Here is a 22,106-nt window from a genome sequence, read left to right on the forward strand (position 1 = left end):
AAAATCTGGGAGTGAAATGAAGTGACTCGGTGGGCTGCTCAGAATCTGTGTTGGTTAGAACTGCTGAAGGTGGAAGGGCTGCAGGCAGGACAGCAGCGGAGAGGTTGGAGGGGAAGGGGGCAGAGCCGGGGTGTGAAGACCATAGAGGACCAGCTTCTGGCTCCTCCTTCCCCCTCTCCTTCCAGCTCTCTGTCATCCGCTTGCAGGCGGAGCTCCTTGCTGTCGCTCTCAGGTGGAGGTAAGAACAGGCAGCTGGTGCCTCCACAGACATCCTTAGGCGATTGAGGCTCTGCTGGAGTAGAAGTCCGGGACTGGGAGTCCGGTGTGAAGCGTGACCTGGGGGGAGAGACTGTGAGATCTGGCGGCACTGCAGGAAGTCCCCTGGACTCCCCCGCCCCCCAGGGCACAGAAGGTATACTCCTAACTCAAAAGGGGGTTCATTCCCTACTCTTAACACAGATGTTGAAGAGAGTTCTAGAAGAAGTCTGCCTGTGCTAAGAACCTGGCCACTGTGGTGGGCTCCCAAATCCAGGTGACCAAGTCCCTTGTCTCTTCCTCAGGACTCTGACCCTCTCTTCACTCCCTCCCCTCTTTGTCCTAGTCCACTGCCTCTTTGCCCTTCCTTGCCCTGGCAAGGCCCCTCATGCCTTAGACATTTTGCCTAGACTGATACCCCTGCTGGAAATCTCCACACAGATTACTCCCTCACCTCCTTCAAGGCTCAGATTCCATGACTGCCCACCCGTTTCAAACCACCCCTGCTTCCCAGCCCTGGCACTTGGTCCCCTTACCCCACCCTTAGTCTTTTCTCCATTGCACAAATTGATTGCCTTCTAATGTACTATATAATTAATATAGCAATTGCATTTGTTATTTGTTGCTTGTCTCCTGTAACTAGGATGTAAGTGTTAGGAAGGCATATTTTTTAAGTTGTGTTTTCTCTGACTAACTCCAAATACGTGTAACAGTGCTTGCATGTTAAAGGCATCGATAGATATTTGTTGAATGAATGAGAAGAACCTGTTATCGACAATAAATCATAACGAACTAATTCATAAGCAGGGACTAAGTTTCTATCCCCAGAGACCCTAGTTAAGCAGAGTAAGAATGAAGATGGGGTTCAAATTTCTGATCATGGAGCTAATACTTCACCTTCACTAATACTACAACTTCACTGCCCAGGCATTCATGGAGCTTTTTATTAAGCATTTCACTTGGTTTCATGCCAGTGGGTGCAAGAGTTTCATTTCCATTGAGATGAAACTAGGGCTCTGACAGATAGTCATCAGCAAAGCATGAACTGAATTTCTTTCCCACTTGTTTTTTCTAGACTGTGCCCCAGTATAAAGGGCTTAGGCGGGCGTAGAATCATCTCGGTGGCCAACCTCTTTCCCTCCTCTTTTTGCTCCATGTCTAGGCCTGGGCCTTCCACGGGGCTCCCTCTCTCGTGGACTGATTAACCACCCATGCAGCCTTTCAGTAGAGGCAGCAGAAGCTGGCACTTGCACTGGGGGGACCTGTGCTTACCTGCACGTTCCTGTTCAGGCTGACTGCTGGGAAGAACATGCCCTCCACATTCTCAAATGCTATGGGGCCTTGCTGTTCATCGTTGATGAAAAAGGTCAATGTTTTTCTATTTAGGTCAAGGAGGACCCCAATTGTGGCTCCCTTGGTGATTCCTCCCTCAGTTCTGTGGGAAAAGAGAATAATTGGTTTTCACATGTCTGTCATTCTAGAAGTTCTCCTTCTTGTATGGTTAAACCATGTTTCTCAACCTGCTTAAAGCAATCCTCCCCCTTCCCAGGAGCCATTTGAAATATTTTTCCCTCTAATTACCCCTCCCATAAAGTTTTATTACCACAGATATGTGGCATATCTGTTTATGTGCTGTATGCATAACTGTGCTTTACATATGAACAGAGTACAATATTTTTGCTTGCCCCACACCCCCCGAACCAATTTTCACTCCCTTGGGGGAGGTATTGCCCCATGTTGAGAATGTACAGGCTCAACCCTGTGGTTCTGCTATTGCTGAGAGTGAGCTTATTCAGATGGGGTCTCTACCACTGAACCTTAGCAGTAGAAAATAATAAAAAACAAAAATATATTGCCTTTGGGCTTTCAGACTCTGCCTAGAACTATGTTGCACACTTTGCACAAATGGTATGAATTAAACATCATTAAAACAAAAATGGTTTAATTTGAAAGTCAAAATAAAGAAGCATTTAAGTTGAACCGAAGAGTATGAAACATTGGATTTGGGGCCTTCTATTAGCCATTAGATAGAAAAACTCATTTCAGAAAGACTGCAATTTTTGGCGTGTTGAGTTTCAATTAAGAAGATGGAGGTTCTCTATAAAATGGCAGCATTGAAGAAGAGGCTTTTCCCCCTATAAATGAAACAATCATACTGTAGGGGATAGAGTGATTTCAAAGAACCTGCATTCAGATGTTGTTTTATAAAGAATTGTGTCTTATGCTTCCATTGATGATTTCACAAAAAACATTAAGGATAGATGAACAGATTTGTCTTTTTTCGCTTCTTTGAAATCTAGCAATATTGAACTTCATCCTCATCTCAGCAGAGCAAAGAAATCTCAGAGTGCTGTGCTTTTCCCCGGCATGCAGAACACAGACTGTACATGACTGGTAAGAACAGGTTTTTACGTTGCGTCTTGCTAATTCACAGCGTCAACAATGACAGCACAAGTGACATGCAGTTTGCATGCAAACAGGCGCGCTCAGATTTAAGAATGTGTTTCTCTGCCTAGTGCGACAGTTGTGTTATGCTTCGCTCCTCACTCCAACCTAGAGAGGCTGGAAGGGGAGAAAGTAAGCATGGCACATGGGTGGTGGCATTAGGAATCTAGTGACAGGGGCTCCCCCAAATGTGAACCCCTGAAGATAACTGCACATCTGCATCTGGTGAGCCCTGTCATCAAGTTGGTATCCTGGTCATTTCAGGTAATAGGGTATATAATACACACCCGAATAGAGATGTGTGGAAAATAGGGAACAGGAAATGGAGACCCTACGAACCCTGCTGGCTAGAGAAGGGACAGCGGTGAGTGCACCAAAAAAGCTGGAGTGAAGTTCATTATCCTACTGCCCAATTCATTTTCCATTTGAACTGACTAAATATAACTGTTTTTTTTTTCTCATACATCAATGAGAATGTATCCTGGGGAAATTGCTAAGGTGGACCAAGGTCCATGAAAGAGCCTAGGAAACTTTCGAGAATACATTTCAGGAGGAAAACGCAAACCAAATAAAAAAGAAAGTCTAGGGAAAATGTCCAATCTGAATTACATTATAATTGCCTACGTTGGGGTGTAAGCCTAAGGAAAACCTTTGGAGAAAGATCTAAGAAAATTACTTTGTTCTCTTCCCCCAGCAAATTGAGAGCTCTGAGTTCAGACAATAATAAGAGCATACTTTAAGTATACATTTATCCCCATTGGCTTTCATAAGTTTGAGTTTAAGGAGGCTTCTATCCTGAGCGTGGCATTCATAACAATTATAATAAGAATAATGGCTTCTATTTTCAGGCGTCTCTGATATGAGGAGGCATTTCGGCACATCTCATTTCATCTTGAGAACACTCCAACAAGGGAAACCATTGTTTTCCTATTTTGGTCAACTTGGAAATAATGGTTCAATGAAACTAAATAACTCATCTGCAAGTACTTTTCTGGTAAGTTGTACGTCCGGGGTCTTAGAGTCCTGGCTATGCACGGGGGTTCTTAGTGTCCAGCCATGGTGGAACATAGCAAATAAATGAATAAATAAACCAAACTAAAGCAGGTTGGACCTCGCTAGGAGTGGTAGAACTCCTGAGCGACTTAATGAAGGTAGCCTGCTCAGCTTCCTGAATGTATCTCTTTAACAGGCCTTGGAACTGGGGCTCTCATCCTTGACCAGAAGCCAACATGAAGAAGGCTTGGTTGGGGGGCTGCAGGGTACCTGTTGGTGTGCGAGTTGTTGTGCATGAACCAGCTCCGGTTATTGTCCACATACATTGCCCAAGCTTTGTCGTCCTTCCCTAACATCACATCCTTCATCACGTCCATGCGAGCCACGCCAAAGGCAGGGTCGGGGTGGTTGTCATAGCGATCCACGGTGAGCTCCCAGTAGTGGACGCCCTTGGAGAAGCCGGTCTTGCCCAGCACCACCCGGTCATCGTAGCTACTGCAGGTCACAGTCAGGTTGTCATTGGAGAAGATGATATCAGAGTGCGCCGAGCCAGGATCGAAAGCAAACCAGGCCACTGGGAAGAATAGAAGTGAAGGGGGTTACTGAGAGAGACCCAAGGAGCTCGACACCGGCACGCACTCCTGGGCGGGTGAGGAGTTTCGTGTCCCATTTTCATGCTGCCATGCAGGAAGGAGACATCCAGGGCCAGAAGGGGCCCTGAGTCAGCAATTGAGGGGCACCTCCTGGGAGCTGGAATTCTCTGCTCTCAGAAGCAGATGGAGGACACACGACCGATTCAGCAGGGGTTACCTGGCTCAGACTGCACTCCCAACCAGTTGATCCGGGAGTGAAGTGGCATCGATTTTGGAAGGTGCAAGTCCCTTCACCTGGTGACTGGCAGGACAGTACACCAGAGACATAAAGGGAGAGGGACGTGCTAAGAGGCCTGTGTAACCCTGAGGCGGGGAGGCTAGGATCTAGAGTCCTAGATGGAGGAGGGATAAAACACACGGAGTGAAATCAGGAAATATTCCTTTGGCAGAAGTGCTAACATCTAGTCATTTTGAAATTTTCCTTAGTGCTACAGCAAGTTCAAAAGCTATGAAGTGATCAGCAACATATACTCATGAGTGATGTGACTTGGATGTAAGACTTTCTAAGGCAGGCTGCTTCCTTCAGCTAACTTAAAAATACAGTTTGTGTGTTACTGCTACAACTATCATGTCAAAGATGTTGCTGGAGCAATAGGTGTTTTGGAGATGGGATGAGGTCTTGGTGTACATTCTCACGGCCTGGTTCTCAGTGCCGCCTACCCGTACCACACTCCCGAGAGCTGTGACGGCTGAGTTATTGAACCTGTGAGTCACCTCACATGCACTTTGGTCTCTGCTATTTGCAACAGAATAAGGTTATTCCATACCTGCCAACAGCTTTTTAATGTCAACTGTTGTCATTCCAGTGAAAGGCATGGGAGAGAGAAATAGGAAGCAAAAGTGACATTGATAAGCAAACATGTCTCTTTGGATAGACTAAAACCAAAAAAAGGGCTCAATTTTAAATGCTACACACACTACAATATTGGTTTGACTTGTACTTTTACCCACACTTCCCTGCTTCACATTTATTGATGTATAAGACAGTGGGGTGGGGGTGATCTTCCTGGTATAAAATTTAAACCTACAGGTATCTTTTCCACTTTTCTAAGTATTTGAATAACTGTTAGAATGACAATTAGACAACATATTGACATAAAATAAGCTGCTGCCATTTATTTTTTGAAGGAAAACGGGCATACCAATCACATAAGTAAAAGGTAACAATCACAACAGGTATACTTGCCTAATTGAGAGTAAGGTGCAGATTGTGGCTCAAAATTGCATCCTATAAAGAGATACTACACATCAAAGCTATGAAACAACAACCAAGTTGATAAAAATCACTTGTATACACTTTAAAGCACCAGCTGAATAGAGTCACCGAGGCCTGACTCATGAAAAACTAAAGCCCTTTTAATGTTAGTTTACATTTTTGGGGAAAGATTGCTTCTCAGCTCTTTCTTTCAAAAACAAAAAGTACATCTTGTTTTTTTCTATTCAATACAGCCCTTCCAACTGATTATTGACTCCATAGCGTAAATTTCCATCAACTTCCAACTTCAATCTTTCCCACTAAACTTCTCATGTTAACAAGGCTTACTGTTTAAAAATGATAAAAAATTCACCCAATTGAAATGGAGAAATCACAGGATCTTGGAAAAACTCTGCTCCACATCACTATTCTATGCTCTTTTAGCTCTGCTTATGCCAGAGGCCTTTATTGTGATTTGGGCCCAAGTTAAATGATACACATAGAACTAAATGTGTAATCCACATATTAATAAATACATCTGATTATTATTAATAATGACATTAAATGTAGAAAAACACAGATTACCTTATTTCCTTAGATGTTTTACTACCTCAATGCTTCTCACCTAGGGGAGTGGTAGTGACTGTTGGGGATGGGGATGTCTCAGAGAGATTAGAATCACCTCAGGAACATTTCGACCACCCCTTTTTTTGAGATACCCCTCCCTGGCTCATGAGAAGCTACATGGGGTGTAAAAAACTGTCCCCTATTAACAGGTTCAAAGATGTGTGAACTACAATTTCAAGTGATACTTGGAATTGATTTGGAAAATGTTTTTGATGAGCCCTAGAGAACAGAGAAGGAATCATTTAATTTTTGAACTCAGAAGGCCCTTATATGCTCATTTCTAAAACAAGTGAAGGATAATACACTGAATAAAAAAGAATTTTAGAAGAATTAAGACAGCACATTGCTAAAGGACTAACACTTGAAGTAAAAACAAAAATTTAAAGGTGATGGTTTGACTTTTGGTTATTTTACTCTGGGATAATTCACATACAAATGAGTAATTTTCTACCAACTGCTGATTTTTTATGTTTAGTTCCTATCAAATATCACTTCTGTTCCTATTGATGGGTTAGAGCTCAGTGAGTTTGGAATACATGGAGTTTTAAAATTGAATCTTATATGCAGTTTTGGAAATAAATTTATAGAATTTGAATAGGGCTTTTCAAAATTTTAAATGAATCATGCCTGGTACAAATTTTTTTTCAAAACAAGTTTTCTGAAATCTTTTTATGCTACTTTAAACACACCATCATACATGTAAGATTTAATGATACAACTAGAACAATGCTGTCAAACACAGCTATCAAATACTCCAAATCCATATTTCATTTTATTCTTGAGACAATATACATTACAAAGACCATAACAATATATCAGTACATTAGACACGAGTGAAAAGATTTCATAACAAAGCATGTTTGAAAGCCAGTAGTGCACAGAGAAACAATAAGAAACATAAAAGCACAAAGAAAAGATGTCATTTTAAAGAGAGCTTGAAGTCCCTGCATCCTTTTTGCACTGTCATGCTGTGGCCTTCTTCATTCCAGAATGTGGGATGAGCAAAAGAATAAAAAACAAAACAAAACAAACCTTTGGAAATGTGAAATGTGCATCATGTGTATCCGTGATTATAATATAGTCCTGAAGAGATCAAATAGGTCTGCATCTTAGATCTTTTTCAGATTCTATTTGCTAGACAGAGTTCACTGCACAGTAACACAAGTCTAGCTTCCCTGAAATCATCCAAAAATCCTGTCACAACCCACTCTACCGTGGGGAACTTCAGGAAGGCCAGACTTTCTGATAACTGGGCTCTTTGAGTGTTAGCACGGTTAAGGGTTTCTAATTTGCTCCCTTTTGATTGGAAAAAAATCAGTCCTGAGCCCCACTGTCCTACCAGTGAGCACAGGCTTTTGCAGAAAATACTTTCACTTTCTGCTCTCTGGTTCACCTGCCTTGTAGGATGCATTCTGCTCTTGGTGCGTTTTGACTTTGACTTGATTTTTTTCAGTAAAGATCTCTTGAGTCTATGTTTAATCAGACCACTCTGCACTAGATGCACTGATCCAGTCTCCCAGACACAGCTGGTTTCCTGGATACAGCAGGGTTGCAAACCTCCAAACTAAGGCCCCAGCCTCCAGTCAGCCAGTGCCGGTACCGTGCTGTGCCACTGCATGTGATGACAGCGGGTCATCCATGGTGCTACCAGTTTGTGCAAAAAGAAAAACTTCACTCATCACTTTTCAATGCCATTATACACTGACCACAGCTCAACGGTTGGTCCTCACACCACACAAACAAGAATGCCACAAACTCCATTATCCAAACATTCCCCATACCAGAAGCAGGCCACAGACACAGAGACTGGCTCATGGCCCGCTCCACGCACATAGATGGCAAGAACAAAACAGGTATTTCAGGGATGCCTTCAAGGCACAGAGATCAAGAGGAAAGGTCAGAGGAGCTCAGCTCACCGGGTGCATTGAGAGACTGTAAAGAGGAATGCAAGCTCAGCTGGTGGGGTGAGGATCTCAAATCAAAGTAGGATCTCCCGGGGAAGCTGGGTTGTAGATTAAGGGTGGAGGAGAAAGGACTCATTCTACGGAGCGGCAATCTTTCCGAAGGCACTGGAAAAGGGAGTGTCTGTTCTTCTGAGTCTGTGTCTAAATGTAAGATCAATGCAAACTAGAGATCAGAAATCTGCTGCCTCCTCATGCAGGGTCCCCCAAGATCTGCCTTAACAATGCATTTGCACAAAGTCTCATCCATCCCCACAGGTGCCACAGGCATTTCCTAAACCAAAGTGGCTTGGTGCTGGGAGGGGATTCATGGCAGGTGTCAGGACCCAAGACCACAGGACACTTCAAATATCACTGACAACTATTTTCATTTCTGCCCAATTTTTAATTGCAGAGAAAGCATTTTGGAAGGTTTCCTTTTAATTAAATGGAATATTTTTAGAGTTGAATTTAGAAACTTTAGAGATACATTTTACCCATCAATGACCAAGAGGACAGTAATACTTTACCCCTTTTGGCAATCTCCAAAGTTACTACCCGTGTAACAATGCCCTTAGAAAGGTTTTTGTTTAGTAGATGATGATTTTTACCACCTTATTGAAGATCCATATTCTCCCTTTTATTATTTTATTTTTTACCATTTCTAAATGGAAGAGATGATATTCTATACCAGCACACTCTTGGAATGAGAGAAAAATAGGGCTAAATAGGCAGCCAGGGTAAGAGCCTTGCCTTTGTTTCTAGATCATGATCAGATCCTAGAAACGCCACTTGAATACGTCTGGTTTTCTAATAATAAATAGGCAGGGGTGATGTGCACTAGTCACAAAATGTCTTAATTTTCAGATTTTCAGGTATAATAGCAGATTATAGTAGATTTCTATTTACCACAGTCTACTATAGTCTGCTATTATACCTCAATAAGGACTCTCAATTACTTAACCTGGTTTTAGAAGGAATTGTAGTAGTTTCTTGAAAATACTTCTAAATTCACTCCTTTCTCTTGTTGGCCAAATGTTGGTTCTATGCAGTAAGGTGATCCAGTCAGATCACCTTAGTTATTTTATTTTTTTTTACTAGTTGGGATCATATTAGAACTCAGTTTAATAGTAATTATTCATCAAATACAGATGACAAGGTATGGTAATAGACTATGTCCAAACCACCAAGGAATCATCTTCATGTTGAAAAAATAATTTTGTTCTGGTGGCCAGAGTGTGTTCCTGGAAATACTTTCTGATAACATGTCCCTCTGTGTTGACCACACCCTTAACCTATTAAAACACTATCTGGCCTATTCTACAAAAACAACTAGAGCAAGTGTGTACTGACACGAATCTATGTGAAGAGTCAGAATAAGCACATTGGTAAGTTTTAAGTTAATACAGTCAAGAGTGAGCCTCATTTTAATTTCTGAACTGACAATATTAAAGCTAACTTTTCAGACTTTAGACATATCCTGGGGAAAATTTGTTTGCTTTTTTAAAAAAAAAATATTTTATTTATTTATGCGTACAAGAGCTGGGGTATAGGCCAGAGGTGTGGGAGTGAGAGGATTCACCAGAGACAGAATGGGGGGCAGAATAGGTGGATCTACTGAAATACACTGCTGAGGGGAGCAGCAGGCCAGATAGGAGAGGTCTGCTGTGCCATGTGGGTCAGCTCCCTGGCTGGGAATGGAACTCGTACTGCAGTAGCTGTGGATAGCTTCATAGTGCTGAGACTTAACTCCTTGTGCTGATAGGAGGCCCCTGTTTGCTTTTTTTAAAGAAAAGTATAAGCCAGCTCTCAGAGAGAAAATATAGCTATTTACAGAGTTAAGGCTCTGTTTCCAATAATAATAAATTTAAATTTTCTTTTTCCTAAACTTGACATGGTTTGCATGACTTAATATGTTTGATCATTTCTTCATTCAGAAATGGTAAATCAGAAATGATTTTTATTTATTGCTTCAAGGAGGAATTAGTCTTTCAGTTTAATTTAAAAAAACTGAAATATAAAAACATAGCACTGCGAAAGGAAATGAGATTCTTCTATAGATAGTAGTCAGTAAAAGGATTTTTAAAACTGAAAAAATTTCACAAATTTGCTTGGAAATGTATGTTTTTTAAAAGCAGGTGGTAACAGTCAACTCACTATAATGGAAATTTGGTTGTTTTAAAAATTAAGGGAAAAGATATATACATATATATACATATATGTATGTAAATGCATTTCATAGTATATTGAATCCCCAAGTAATCATCTTAAAACCAGTGAAGAGACATGTACAGACTTTGGGGAGCATATACAACACCATTATGAATTATACTCACCTTTTCTATTCTCAGCACCAGGAAGAAGCACTTAGAGTTGGTGACGGCACCACTCAGTGGGGTGGGGGCTGAGGGTAGTTATGGCTATTCATGGGATTAATAATGTGACGTTCAAATGGTTATTGCTTGTCTAGCCACAAAAGAATGACCCAGTTTTCCTTGATTCTTTGCTCTTGAATTATTTCCTCTATTCAGGCAAGCTTATTTAATATCCATACTATCCAACCAGTCCATCTTTGCCTTTGCGTTTTCCCCACCTGTGAGCTCCCATACCCTTCTAGCTGGGCTCTTAACACATTTTTTTCTAAGCAGCTCAAAAAAAAAAAAAAAAAAGGAAAGAAAGAAAATCTTCTACCTTGTCATGAAAACTTTCCAAAGAGCTAGAGCACTTCCTACCTGATCCCTGATCCTAGCCAGAGTCCCTTTATGCCCTTCCCATGGGCACGTAGTGCAAATGTTTGGTTAGTGCCAATTGGTCATCTCTACTACTTAATATTATTTGAACTGCAAGAGTCTAAGAGGGAAGTCACTTTCCCCTGTAGTATCTGAGGAGGAATCATCAAGATCCCTCTTGATATCCACTGGGTGGAGGTGCTTTTCACCTCTGGGCAGCCCCGCCAGTTTGGATTGTAATTATTGCTCATAATGGCCTCGACAGACCTCTCTGGGAGCTCTGCTCATCAACTATAAAATTGCTATCTGGGACAATACAGAACAGATGATGAGTTCTTCAAATATTTAGAGGTAGTCTTTGATACCCTTTAAACCTTTGCTTTTCTGGACTAAATAGAATCTGTTTTCAGCCTTCCTCTATGTTAGGGATTCAGTTCTTCATTCTCCTTGTCATGTCCTTCTGGACTTATTCATAGATGTGAATTTAAGACAATATTGAGAAAAGTATTTCCACTTCTTGGTTTAGCCAAATCATGTTTTACTCATACTGAGCATATACACAAGTGTATGTTCTGTGTGTTGTCCATGGACATGGGAATAATGTACATTCCACTTCCTCATCAACTCTTTATAACACAAATATTGAGATATGGAGAAAGCCTCTTAGTCACTAATGTTCTACTAGTCAAGATGAAGAGGTTATTGTTTTATTCAGAACACATTATACAAAGCCATGTTTTGGGTCATAGCTAGCAAACAGGTAGATTATTATTAATTTTGAGCACATTGATCATTAGAGAGAGATAAGGAGCTCCTTAAGAGATTTTTAATTTTCTATCTTCCATTGCATGCATGCAGTGGTCCTGCCCATTGAAGAGTTGTGCTGAATGAAAACAGTGTGGAAAAACAGTACATCAGCTGAATACTGGGGTGGTGAATCTAGGCCTATCTATAGCTCTGGGGTGGGGGCTTTGTTTCCAATGGAAATGGGTCAAGATATGCTTTTTTTCTACCAGCTCTGCCAAACACCATAGTTTTTCTCTTGCCCTTGCTAGATTGCTTTCCCTTTGCCCTTGAGATGGGCTGGAGTTTGGAGTTGGGAGTTGGGGTCTCTGCTTAAAAGAAGCAATCGAGAATTGTGAAAGAAATATTGGCTGGTGCCTGACACTTACCATTTCTTGACTTTTGGGGTTCAAGGTGAAAACAGGATGTACTCCCTGTGTGGCTTTCTGTGTATTTCTTTTATCTGTTTGTTAGCTAACATTTACTGAGCCCCTACCCTGTCGCAGGAATCGTATTAGAACTGAGCAGCTGGGAAACAGGATGTTGGCAGGATTGCTGACCATGGAAGGGTCATAATATAGAGAATATCTTATGTTATTGATTGGCTTTGCACTTCTAGGGGTGGAATTTCTTGACTGTTTCCAACATGGACACAATATTAAAGCTATCTATAGATGTTATAGAATATTATAAAAGTGTAAAACACAGTCTTTGTCACCACAAAGACTTATTATTTTGGAATTCAGGAGGAAAAGCAAAGATTCTCGACGATAGCATGTACCAGTCCAGCTTCCTTTGTGCCCTGTTAGCATTCTGGGTTATCATCCTCCCTCGTTGGAAACAGTTTCCTAACCTAAGCAGTTCTAGATGCTGGCTGAATGTGATGGCTGTATTCAGAGCACAGTAAAGGCGGATATGTCATTATGAACTGCACATACAGCGATAAAGATGAGTTTCAGTTCAATTATAAACCAGCTGTAAAATAATTTGCTTTTGTTGGGAAGATTTCAAAAGAAACAAAGAAATAATGAAGGAGACTGAGTTTCCTTAAACGATCTAATAAGCATCCAAAGTCACAATTAGATCCCACTGGCACATAATTTGTAACAAAAGGTGGTATTTTAAGCTTTCTTAAGCATGGCACTAATTGCAGTTGAGAAGTAAGAAACAAATCTGTTTTGAAAACCCCCTTTTAAAAAAAGAAATGAAACAGCCTCTTATGGACTCTGGGACAGTTGTGTACTAAGTCAGCAAGCCTTCTACTCCAATTTAGAATACTTGGCATTATAAGAAACTTACATCAGAACAACCAAAAATTCCTAATTTTCAAATAGATAAAAGATTCCAAAGGACTAAACTATTTTTCAGTGTATCGCTTGCAAAGTATATTTTCCAAACCAAAAATAAGGTCTGGATCCAATTCAGGCATATAGAAAAATTCAAAAAAATCTCTGGGATATCACACATGTTAAAATGAAAAGGAACGAAGCATTCCTTTTCTTCCTGGGCTATGAAAACTATTATTACACGTCACGCCTTGGATTTTACAAAATTCAACAAAATTTGTTCAGGTATGATTTATCTACCTACGGATTTTATCCTGGAAATGCAAATTTTCCTAACTAAACAATTTTTAAAGAGGCTCTGATATGTTGGGTTGAAAAAAGAAAAGCAGAAGCGTAGGAAAAAATGATTTCACTGGGCAATATATTTTTTCCTTATATGATTCTTTATCAACTAAATCCTATCGGTGTTGAATTTTTAGTGTCACAGGTAGATCTTTAAGATACCTTAAGACCCTTATAGGAGGCAGGGGTGACTACTGCCTGTTGATAATGTTTGCAGCAAGTTAAGTTTTCAGCAGTAATTTTGGAGCAACCACAGAAGCAAACCAGAAGATAATAATTGTAACGAACTTAGAGATGAGTTCCAAAACCCAAAGCAAGCAAGCAAAAAAGCCCTACTGAGGTCCAGAGAGGGTAAGGAAGCATCCCCGTCACACTGCCAGTCATGGACAGACAGGATAGGGACCCAGGCAGGATCAAGTTCCTGGTGGATCAAATTTTGGGGGTGACAAGCCCATTGCTGCTCTTTTGTGCCTTGGGAATATATAAAAGGTGAAGTTTATGCCAGAGGCCCTGGGACACCCTGATCTCACTGGTTCAGAGGTGACAGATTTATGTATTAAAAGATGACCTAACATTATTTCCAAGCCTTGTGCTATATTGGTGCTAAACCTTTCTTCTCTAAAGAGAGTAGTTTAACGGGGATTGAAAGGCAAACACATCACTCTCCCCTTTGGGATTTTGGCCACAGTGGGTGAGTGAGCTGAGGTGTTCCCTGTTGTTCTTCTGAGATCAGATGAGGTCTCTACAGGTTACAACTTTGGGGAGGGGGGTTGTGTCTCGATATATCAGGCTTTAAGGGTGCAGTACCTGCGCTGCTCCAAAATCACTATAAAATATCCTCAAGGAGTTTTTGGACAGATGCATCTGGGGCCATATTCTGTCTGCACCACTGAATATTCTCTGGGCTGCTTCCTTTGATGTGTGAAATAAGGATCTCTCATTAGAAGGGGAAGGGTGATGCTGAGAGTCTAATGAAGAAAATGCATTGCAATGTCATGAATAACACCTTGACGTCTCCTTCTAGAAAGCAATGTCTCAGATGTAATTTCAAGAATCCCCACTCCTTTATTGCCAGTACAAAGAACAATGTTGGAGAGTGTTGGGAAGTGGCTCCTGTGGACATTCAACTAAGGGGATGCTTGAGAGTATTCTTTTCACAATAGAATGCTCAACAGGCCGTGGGTACCCATTGCTGGGAGTGTTGGAATTAAAACCTTATCTAAACCCTGAATCTCTAATTATCACCAATTACCTTCTCCCCACTTTGCCTCACAGTTGAGACCTTGTGAATAAATAATTCTGGTTGCAACCTGACAGGGGTTCTGAGTCCCACAACACTTTTCTTAGTGTCTTTCAAGGACGTTGAAAGTTGAAAATGTGACTCTCACATTCCTTTGACTTCCCAGGCAGCTAACCACCAGAAAGAGCACCCACTGCTCCCCAAGGGGAGAAGAGCTTGTCTGGGTAAATGCCTATCCCTGGGGACAGAGGAGCTAGAGGAAATGCAGAGATGAGAACAAAGGACAGGCCCAAGGGGTGGGGGGCTGGAATATGCTAGGAATGACAGTCTCTCTAACTTCTCCTTCTTAAAGCAGGAATGTTATTCAATGTTATTCTTTTCAACATTATTTCAATGTTATTTCTCCTTCTTCTTAAAGGGGACAGGGGAGCTAGAGGAAATGCAGAGATGTGAAAAAAGGACAGCTCCCAAGGAAGGGCTGGGATCACATTCACTCCAACTCATTCTTAAAGCAGGAATGTTATTCTTTCCAACAGACACTAACATAGCCCTTTGAAAGTGTTAAAGTCCTGTTTCTGGCTGGAGTTTCTGGATGAAAATAAAAAAAAAAAAAAGAAAAGAATGCTGCTTTGTTTTCACAAGCTGTTTCTAGACACCTAGTACAGAGACTTAGGCTAATAGCCCATCTTTCCTTCCTTTTGGTTGAGTGCAAATAGCCTTTGTTCTGATGTCTGCGCCAAAGTGCACTGTGCTAGGCACTAGAGGCTGAAAGGCTTGGGTCTGATGTCTTAACTTCTCAAAGGCTGAATTTCCCCATGTGATGATGACAATAATAACCATAGTATCAATAATTTTTTCCTCCTACAGGAAGCAGTTCCCTGGCTCTGGGACCTAAGGGGCGTCAGAGAGACCTCCACTTTCAGACAGTTAGTAGCCCTAGCGTATTATTTGAGTGCAAGGAATATACCTTTGATCTATTTCTTTTTCTCTCCAGATTAAAACAAAAAAGGTAGTTTGTTCAGACAGGTAGAGGGAAATAGGGAAAAAGAGCCAGGAATGTTTCTATTCTGTTCTCAACGTTATCTGAAAAAAAAATTTTTTTTTCAGGAGTAAAGTCTCTGAGACACAGAATGAATCCCAGAACACTGCATATTAATAAGGCATGAAGACATTACTTAATGTTCTCAGTGGTTACTCTAGCAGATGGTTTCAAAGACTGGGACACAGCGACAATGACTATTCCATGAATTACTTTTAAAGGCATTTGCCACCAGGCTAGTGGGTCTTACTTTTAAATTTTCTTGAGAATTCTTAATTGCTTATAGTTATATTTCTTCTTAATTCAGAGTAATTTGGTTTAGAGCTGCCTTATTTGCATAGCGGTCTTTTTAAAAAATTATTTATTTTATATATATTTTACATCATTGTTTGTTTTTGTACAATGTTTGCTTTCTTTTCTCAGGTGTAGTCCCCATAGAATTCCCACAACCCTGCTCATGGATTGGAAGAATTAACATTACCAAAATGCCTGGCTGTCTTAAGTACATCTCCATGACCTTTGCTTTCAGGGAGCTAGCCAAACTTGAGCTTATATAATAATACATTTTCCTTTCCTTTTCTCAGCATATGCTTTCTAATTTCCATTGAATAAAATCCTTTCTGTTTTTCTGACCAATTAGTCTATATAAATTGCCAGTTTTTCCCTTTTTTCACAGTGTTCATCCACATTTGTAAGTATGTAACTACTTGTGTGTCTCTTCCTAGACTGCAAGCTTGGTGACAGCAGGGCCTGTCTGCTCAACACTACCCCACAGTATACCTCATGTGGGTACTTTTCAAACACTTCCTAAATAGATAAACAAACAAATTTGCTTTTGAAAAAAATATCAGGTTCTTATCAATATGATGTTTACAACACAGTCTCCCCTACAAAATTTTGCCTTTAAGTCAGCAAAAAGTTTTGATAATTTAAGTTTCAGACTAAATGCATGTAAATACAAGTTAGACTTGCTATCATATATGAAATCATACCCTTCTGTGAAACAGGCTTTGTTTTGAACTTTGGAAAGGGATTAACTCTTGTAAGAAGACTACAAAAGATTTTGTTACAGAGAAAGTCAAAACAAACCACCCCATCACCTCAAATAGCAGCAAAGAAAAAAATTTCCAAGGAACAACTCTCTAGGAATGGTTGAAAATAAGATTAATAAATTCAGTCAATGCATTAAAACTCTGTTAATGGCATTTTGCCTCACTGGTCTCTAGAAAACAAAACATGTAATTCTTTAATTCTGTAGGCTTTCTGTAGTGTTACAGATTAAAAGTCTTCTTTTAAAAAATACACTATCCATTACATATTTTTTTTCTCGTTTTCTGACTCTTGTCTCACTGTTTGAATGAGTTAGAATGAGGGAGAAACAAATTGAACAAACCAAAGTTATGGAGAAAGTATGTGTGTGAACTTTATTTCATCATGAGAAAAATCACTTCTGTGCAGTAACAGAGAATACTGATATCTACACGATGATAGGGTTTTCTTTGTATTTTAGATACATACCTTATATTGTACACAATATATAAAAATCATGGAGGAAGTTAATTTCTACAATACAGTCTCTTTGTTGGAAGAGGACTTGTTCCAGTTAGTTGCTTTTAGCAAGTGACCCCCAGTTCTGTGACTGTGGTACCAAGGATCGAAGTTCCAATCCTGTAATTTATTAGACACCATAATCTTATGCACATTTAGAGAAACTGAGAAACTACATCCTCCTGCAGGATGAAAAGAGAGACGTAAATGCTCAGACTGCTATGCTAACAACTGATTTTCGCAGAGTAGTATGATTTCCATGTTGTGTTACAGATAGAAAGAGTTTTCTCGTAGGTCTGGTGACACAGAGTAGCCACATCGCTGCAAATGATCTCCCTGCTCTGACGGCATGCACTTCACTCTTCAACCACACTGCCTTGTACGCGCACGAGAAAGGAGGCTGTCACCATCAGGGGCCTTCTGCTTTGCGTTTGGGAAAGACTCTGGAGGGCCTTCGCATTTAGCGCGGTACTTTAGGAAAAGAGGCAGCTGCTCTCAAGCTGCTGCATTCATCCCAGAGAGAAGTTGCTAGATCCATCTCAGAGGAATGTCCCTGTAACCCAAATGGGAATGGGCCATGGGGGCTCTTCCCTTCCAACACATGCTTCTCTTTGAATAATGCCACTCACAGACTTACAAATGCTCCCCAAGCATGTTTTCACCACTAGGGACCTAACAACCTTGCTGCGGATTTGAAGTTGTGCTTGTTTTTAACCATGTGAACCATTTTTGGGGGTGGCTGGCACATGCCAAGGTTTGTGGGAGATGGGGAGAAACTACAACCACACCACAGTTTCTTGTAGCGGACATCTTGAATTTGAGCAAAATCAACATAATTATCTCTGCAGAGGGAAACTATGGAGGATGTCAGTGGAGGGGGGCGGACTTCTTTTGACTAAAATGACACTTAGAAGGTCTGAGAATGTTTTGGCACCGCCCACAAATATTTCTTCATAGGGTTAATTTCATGTGCTGAAATTGCTTTTAAAATGAAAATGTTAAAAGCCCCAGAGGTTATACCTGGTCATCAAATTCAAGCCCCTCTACTGAGATGGACAGCTTGTCTTGGATGACCAAAATATTTACAGTATAGCCAAGAAGTGAAAGTTCTCTAGGGATTGTCCTTGTATGATGGCCTTAGGCATCCTAATCATGCCTACAAGGACTGGCAAGGATGAAATGGTGAGGCCATATGGAGATGCAGGTCTCTTGCTGTCTGGTCCTGGTGCTGCTGGCCTCAGCTTTGGGAGTGAAGTGGAAGCAATCCATGCCGGTTAAGCCAGGAGTGGCCGACAGGCCCTCTCAGGCAACTCTAGCCCCCCAGACCACTTGGAAACATGTTCAGTCAAACAACTCACAGCTGGAAAGAACCTTGGCCCCACCCTCAGGAACAAGCAAGCACTATAAAGCAATTTAGAATCAGTTGGGCAAAATGGGAAAATGATGTGCACTTGGAGAATAGGAGCCTGCCCTAGAGCCTAGACACATTTGTCTCACACACCGGGACACCTTCAGGCTTTCATTGCATCTTCTTCAAATGCAGCTTATTTAGAGTGTTATCAAAGGAAGCCGAAGGCCCAAGCCATTTGAACTGCTGCTGTGGCCTCTTTGGTTTGATCACATCCACATACCATGGGCTCTCTAAAGGCAGGAGAGGAACAGCAGCTCTGTGCCAGAATGCAGAGCAAGTCATGGAAACACGTCAGAATGTGGGCAGTGGTGGGGTTACCTCCGGGCTTGCCAGCCACATTAGATGCCTCGCAGTTCTCGCTCTGAGGGATACTGCTGAAGGGCCTTACCCTCAGACGTTTGGAGGACCAGGGTCTTGCTGTACTGGCTGACTCCTGTTTTGTTGAAGGCCTTGACGCGTGCGTTGTATGTGCTGTTGAAGTGAAGACCATCCACGGTGCACATTGTCTCCTTCCCGACATACACTTCCTGAGGATTGACAAATAACAGGCGACCACTTAGCACTCTGGTGAGTGCTTGGGGAGGGGGGCATTCTGTTGACCTTTTTGTAAATCTCAGTTTCCTTATCTATAAAATGGGACAATAACCTACCTTATGAGGTTTGAGTGAGAAATACATTACATCACATGAGCCAATTGACTAGCCTGGTGCCTCATATTTAATACCGGCCTGGCAGCTTAACGAATGGCAATTATTAACAGCAAGGGCTTAACAAATTAAAATTGGATGCTTATAGTTAGCATTATGCTTATTATTATTACCTTGGCAGTTATAAAGTACATTATACCTACTGAGCATTTTCTTTATCAATGTGATTTGTAAAAAACCAGGTTTGAAAACTTGAGGCTGGTCTCAATGTTGTGTTTATAACTCCACTGGCAAGCTCAGGAAGGGGGGCGGAGACTGCACTCAAAGACTTGAGTCTGGTTTCATTGCAGCACAGAGGTAAGGGGGAGGAAACATGGGAGGCAGGAAGAATGACATTTCAAAGGCTTAAAATAAATCCTAGCATAATGCATCCTTAGCATAGGTTAGGCATTTGCCTCCCTCTATATCTGTACTCTTTGCAACATTATAATGACGTAATGAGTAAAAATAATTTGCATTCAAAGCATAGCCTTAAAAGACTACTCTCCAGTTGGGTACTAAGAAGACTGGGGTCTGCCATCACAACATGCTAAGAATTTTATATGGATTATCTAGTTGACTCCTAACCATAATACATGAGGTACATGTTCACATCATCATCCCACTTTACAAATAAGAACCTGAATGAGCAAAGAGGTGAGTAATGGGTGCAGGGACATGTCCAGGTGGAATTTGGGTTTGGATGCAGGCAATCTGACTCCAGAGTCTGCAGTCCTGGCAGCTTAGTGAATGGTAGTTATTAGCACCTATGGATTAAAAAATAAAGTTAGGTGCTTATAGTTAGCACTATGGTTATTATTTATTTGGTACTTATATAGTATATTATGCCTACTGGGTTCTTCATCCATCAATATGATCCATAAAAACCAGTTTTGAAAACATGAGGGAAGTTTCTTTTAAGAGGAGGACAGTTTCTACTCAGAAACTCCCTTGTCCATCTTTGATGGTACATGGGGAGAGCAGGCCTCACTGGGATGATCAGTCCCTATAAGAGGTAGGGAAGCTGACATGAGGCTGATGGAGGGTCATCAGAGGTAGACCCTGGTTTTGGTTAATGAGTGGTAGGCTCTACATACCCGGAACTGACCACCACTGCCGTCATCCAGCTCCAGAATGTACCCGTCGGCAGGTACTGTGGACAGAGGTGGCTGTTTCCAGGACAATGTGGCGCTGTTGTTGTGGGTGCAGCACTCCTCCAGCTGCAGGATGGGGGTGGCTGGGACTGGAGAGGAAGCTAGACAGAAATTAATGTAACTCTGGTTTCTGTTCAGTTATAAACACATCAATATTCAGGAACTGGTAACCATGTGACCAGATGGAGGAGCTAACCAGGGTGCAGGAGGACTTGAGCAGAATCTCTCCCAGCCTCTGCAGGGAAGTTCCAGAGCTGCTGTGCTGCCTTTTTCCAAGTTGGCACTTCCTACCTTAGCTGGTAGTAAGGGGAGACAACTGCTTTGTTCTCACTTGCTTGAGTCTTGAAGACATCTTCTTAAGTGGGGTGGATATTAGGGATGAATTTCCAGTCCAGTCTGCTAAAGCTTATTTAAACCATACATGACTAATACAGTTATAGTAATTTATTCTGAGCCTTAAATCCCAGTTTATAAACTGGGGACAGCCTATTCTTAGGAATAGCTCTGATGTCACTATATTTCTAAGCTTCTATCATTATTTATTTATTACCAGATTTTCTACTTATGGTCTTGGATACATAAGTAACTATAACAATGGATTTTCGAAAATTTGGTATCAAGTGACCCTAATAGCAATTGAAACAGTTTTGAAAGCTCTGAGGAACTTGATATCTTTGTTTCATGGTAACTTGAAATTCAGCACTAGAGCTCAAGTCCACACTTTCGGTAGGTATAGAAATGTTAATTGTGGACCTGAGAGTAGTGTCAGAGTAGATGAGGACTAAGGGAGGAGGGTTAAAGTGTCCTCATGACCTTGTGAGACTCTGTAACTTTGTCACTAGTCACAATACCCTCCTGCCATTTTGCACAGAGCACCTTTTGTATTACTTAAAACTGTAGATCAGCTGGGCCTTCAGGCACACAGACACAGTAATGTTAGGTAACCAGTGGTTCCAGCTGCTAAAATAGAAACTCAATCTATGTATCTGGGAACAATTGTTTTACCAACTGCTCAAACCTTTTTTTTTTTTTTTTTTTTTTTCATTACCAAAGCATTAACTTCTTTTTGTAGCACATTAGCAACAGGAGAGAAGAGTTTGGACCACATCCAAGGACTTTAGGTGAACAAATGTTAATTGTGGAACACCTGGTATGCTGTACCAAAATTGAACTCTGAGTGTCTTGCATTGAATTAAATTTGCATCTTGCCAGTCACCTAGCCAAGAAGGTGGTTAATTTAATAGCAGCAGAAAAGTAGTTTCTATAATGGGTAACCTGTGACTACAATGTAGGAGATAGGATGGAGAACAGGTCAACTGTCTTACGCTTAAGGAGAAAATGTGATACATTATAAGAAAACCATGCCCCAGTTACTAAGTCAAATATAATTAAACAAAATTATGGCCAGTTAACTAGAGGTGATCAGCCTAGGAAGGAAAATTATGAGTTCAGAGTCCAGGCAGATTACTATCAAAGAATATGATTATCAAAGATCATGATTTCTGTAGCCTCAGAGGTCCCATAATATCTGGGTTTGGAGGCAAGGAGATAAATTCATTGCCTAGACTATAGAATTTGAAGAGCGGAGACAGGAGATACAACCTCTTGTGGTGATTCTAATGATGATCTACACATAAATAGGCATCAACTAGGAGTCGTAATGGAGGGTTAACTTTCGGTGACTATACCTATTTTTATATATATATATATATATATATGCAACTAATACCTATTTATTAGGAATGAACTTCGTAATAAAAGCTTATTTCCTTCATAAAAA

The 22,106-nt window shown here is 41.0% G+C and overlaps 1 protein-coding gene across 24 annotated transcripts in view; it reads right to left on the minus strand.

Moving 5' to 3' along the window:
* Positions 1 to 273: 273 nt before the first annotated feature.
* The window catches only part of TRIM9 (tripartite motif containing 9), a gene marked incomplete at both ends in the record, with an annotated part of 98,615 nt that continues 76,782 nt past the window's right edge, over positions 274 to 22,106 (minus strand). For 2 of the 24 annotated variants that reach the window (XM_084240765.1, XM_084240755.1), the window contains 8 exons: positions 274 to 336; positions 1,528 to 1,690; positions 3,964 to 4,267; positions 5,114 to 5,137; positions 5,533 to 5,574; positions 8,085 to 8,273; positions 18,875 to 19,013; positions 20,270 to 20,427. In XM_084240765.1, coding sequence (XP_084096891.1) covers positions 274 to 336; positions 1,528 to 1,690; positions 3,964 to 4,267; positions 5,114 to 5,137; positions 5,533 to 5,574; positions 8,085 to 8,273; positions 18,875 to 19,013; positions 20,270 to 20,427 — 1,082 coding nt within the window. Of the gene's footprint in view, positions 337 to 1,527; positions 1,691 to 3,963; positions 4,268 to 5,113; positions 5,138 to 5,517; positions 5,575 to 8,084; positions 8,274 to 18,824; positions 19,014 to 20,269; positions 20,428 to 22,106 lie in introns of those variants that run through there. The other 22 variants (XM_084240767.1, XM_084240758.1, XM_084240762.1 and 19 more) reach the window with 19 other exon arrangements.

This window comes from Talpa europaea, assembly GCF_964194135.1.
Source record: "Talpa europaea genome assembly, chromosome: 8".
Taxonomy (NCBI): domain Eukaryota; kingdom Metazoa; phylum Chordata; class Mammalia; order Eulipotyphla; family Talpidae; genus Talpa; species Talpa europaea.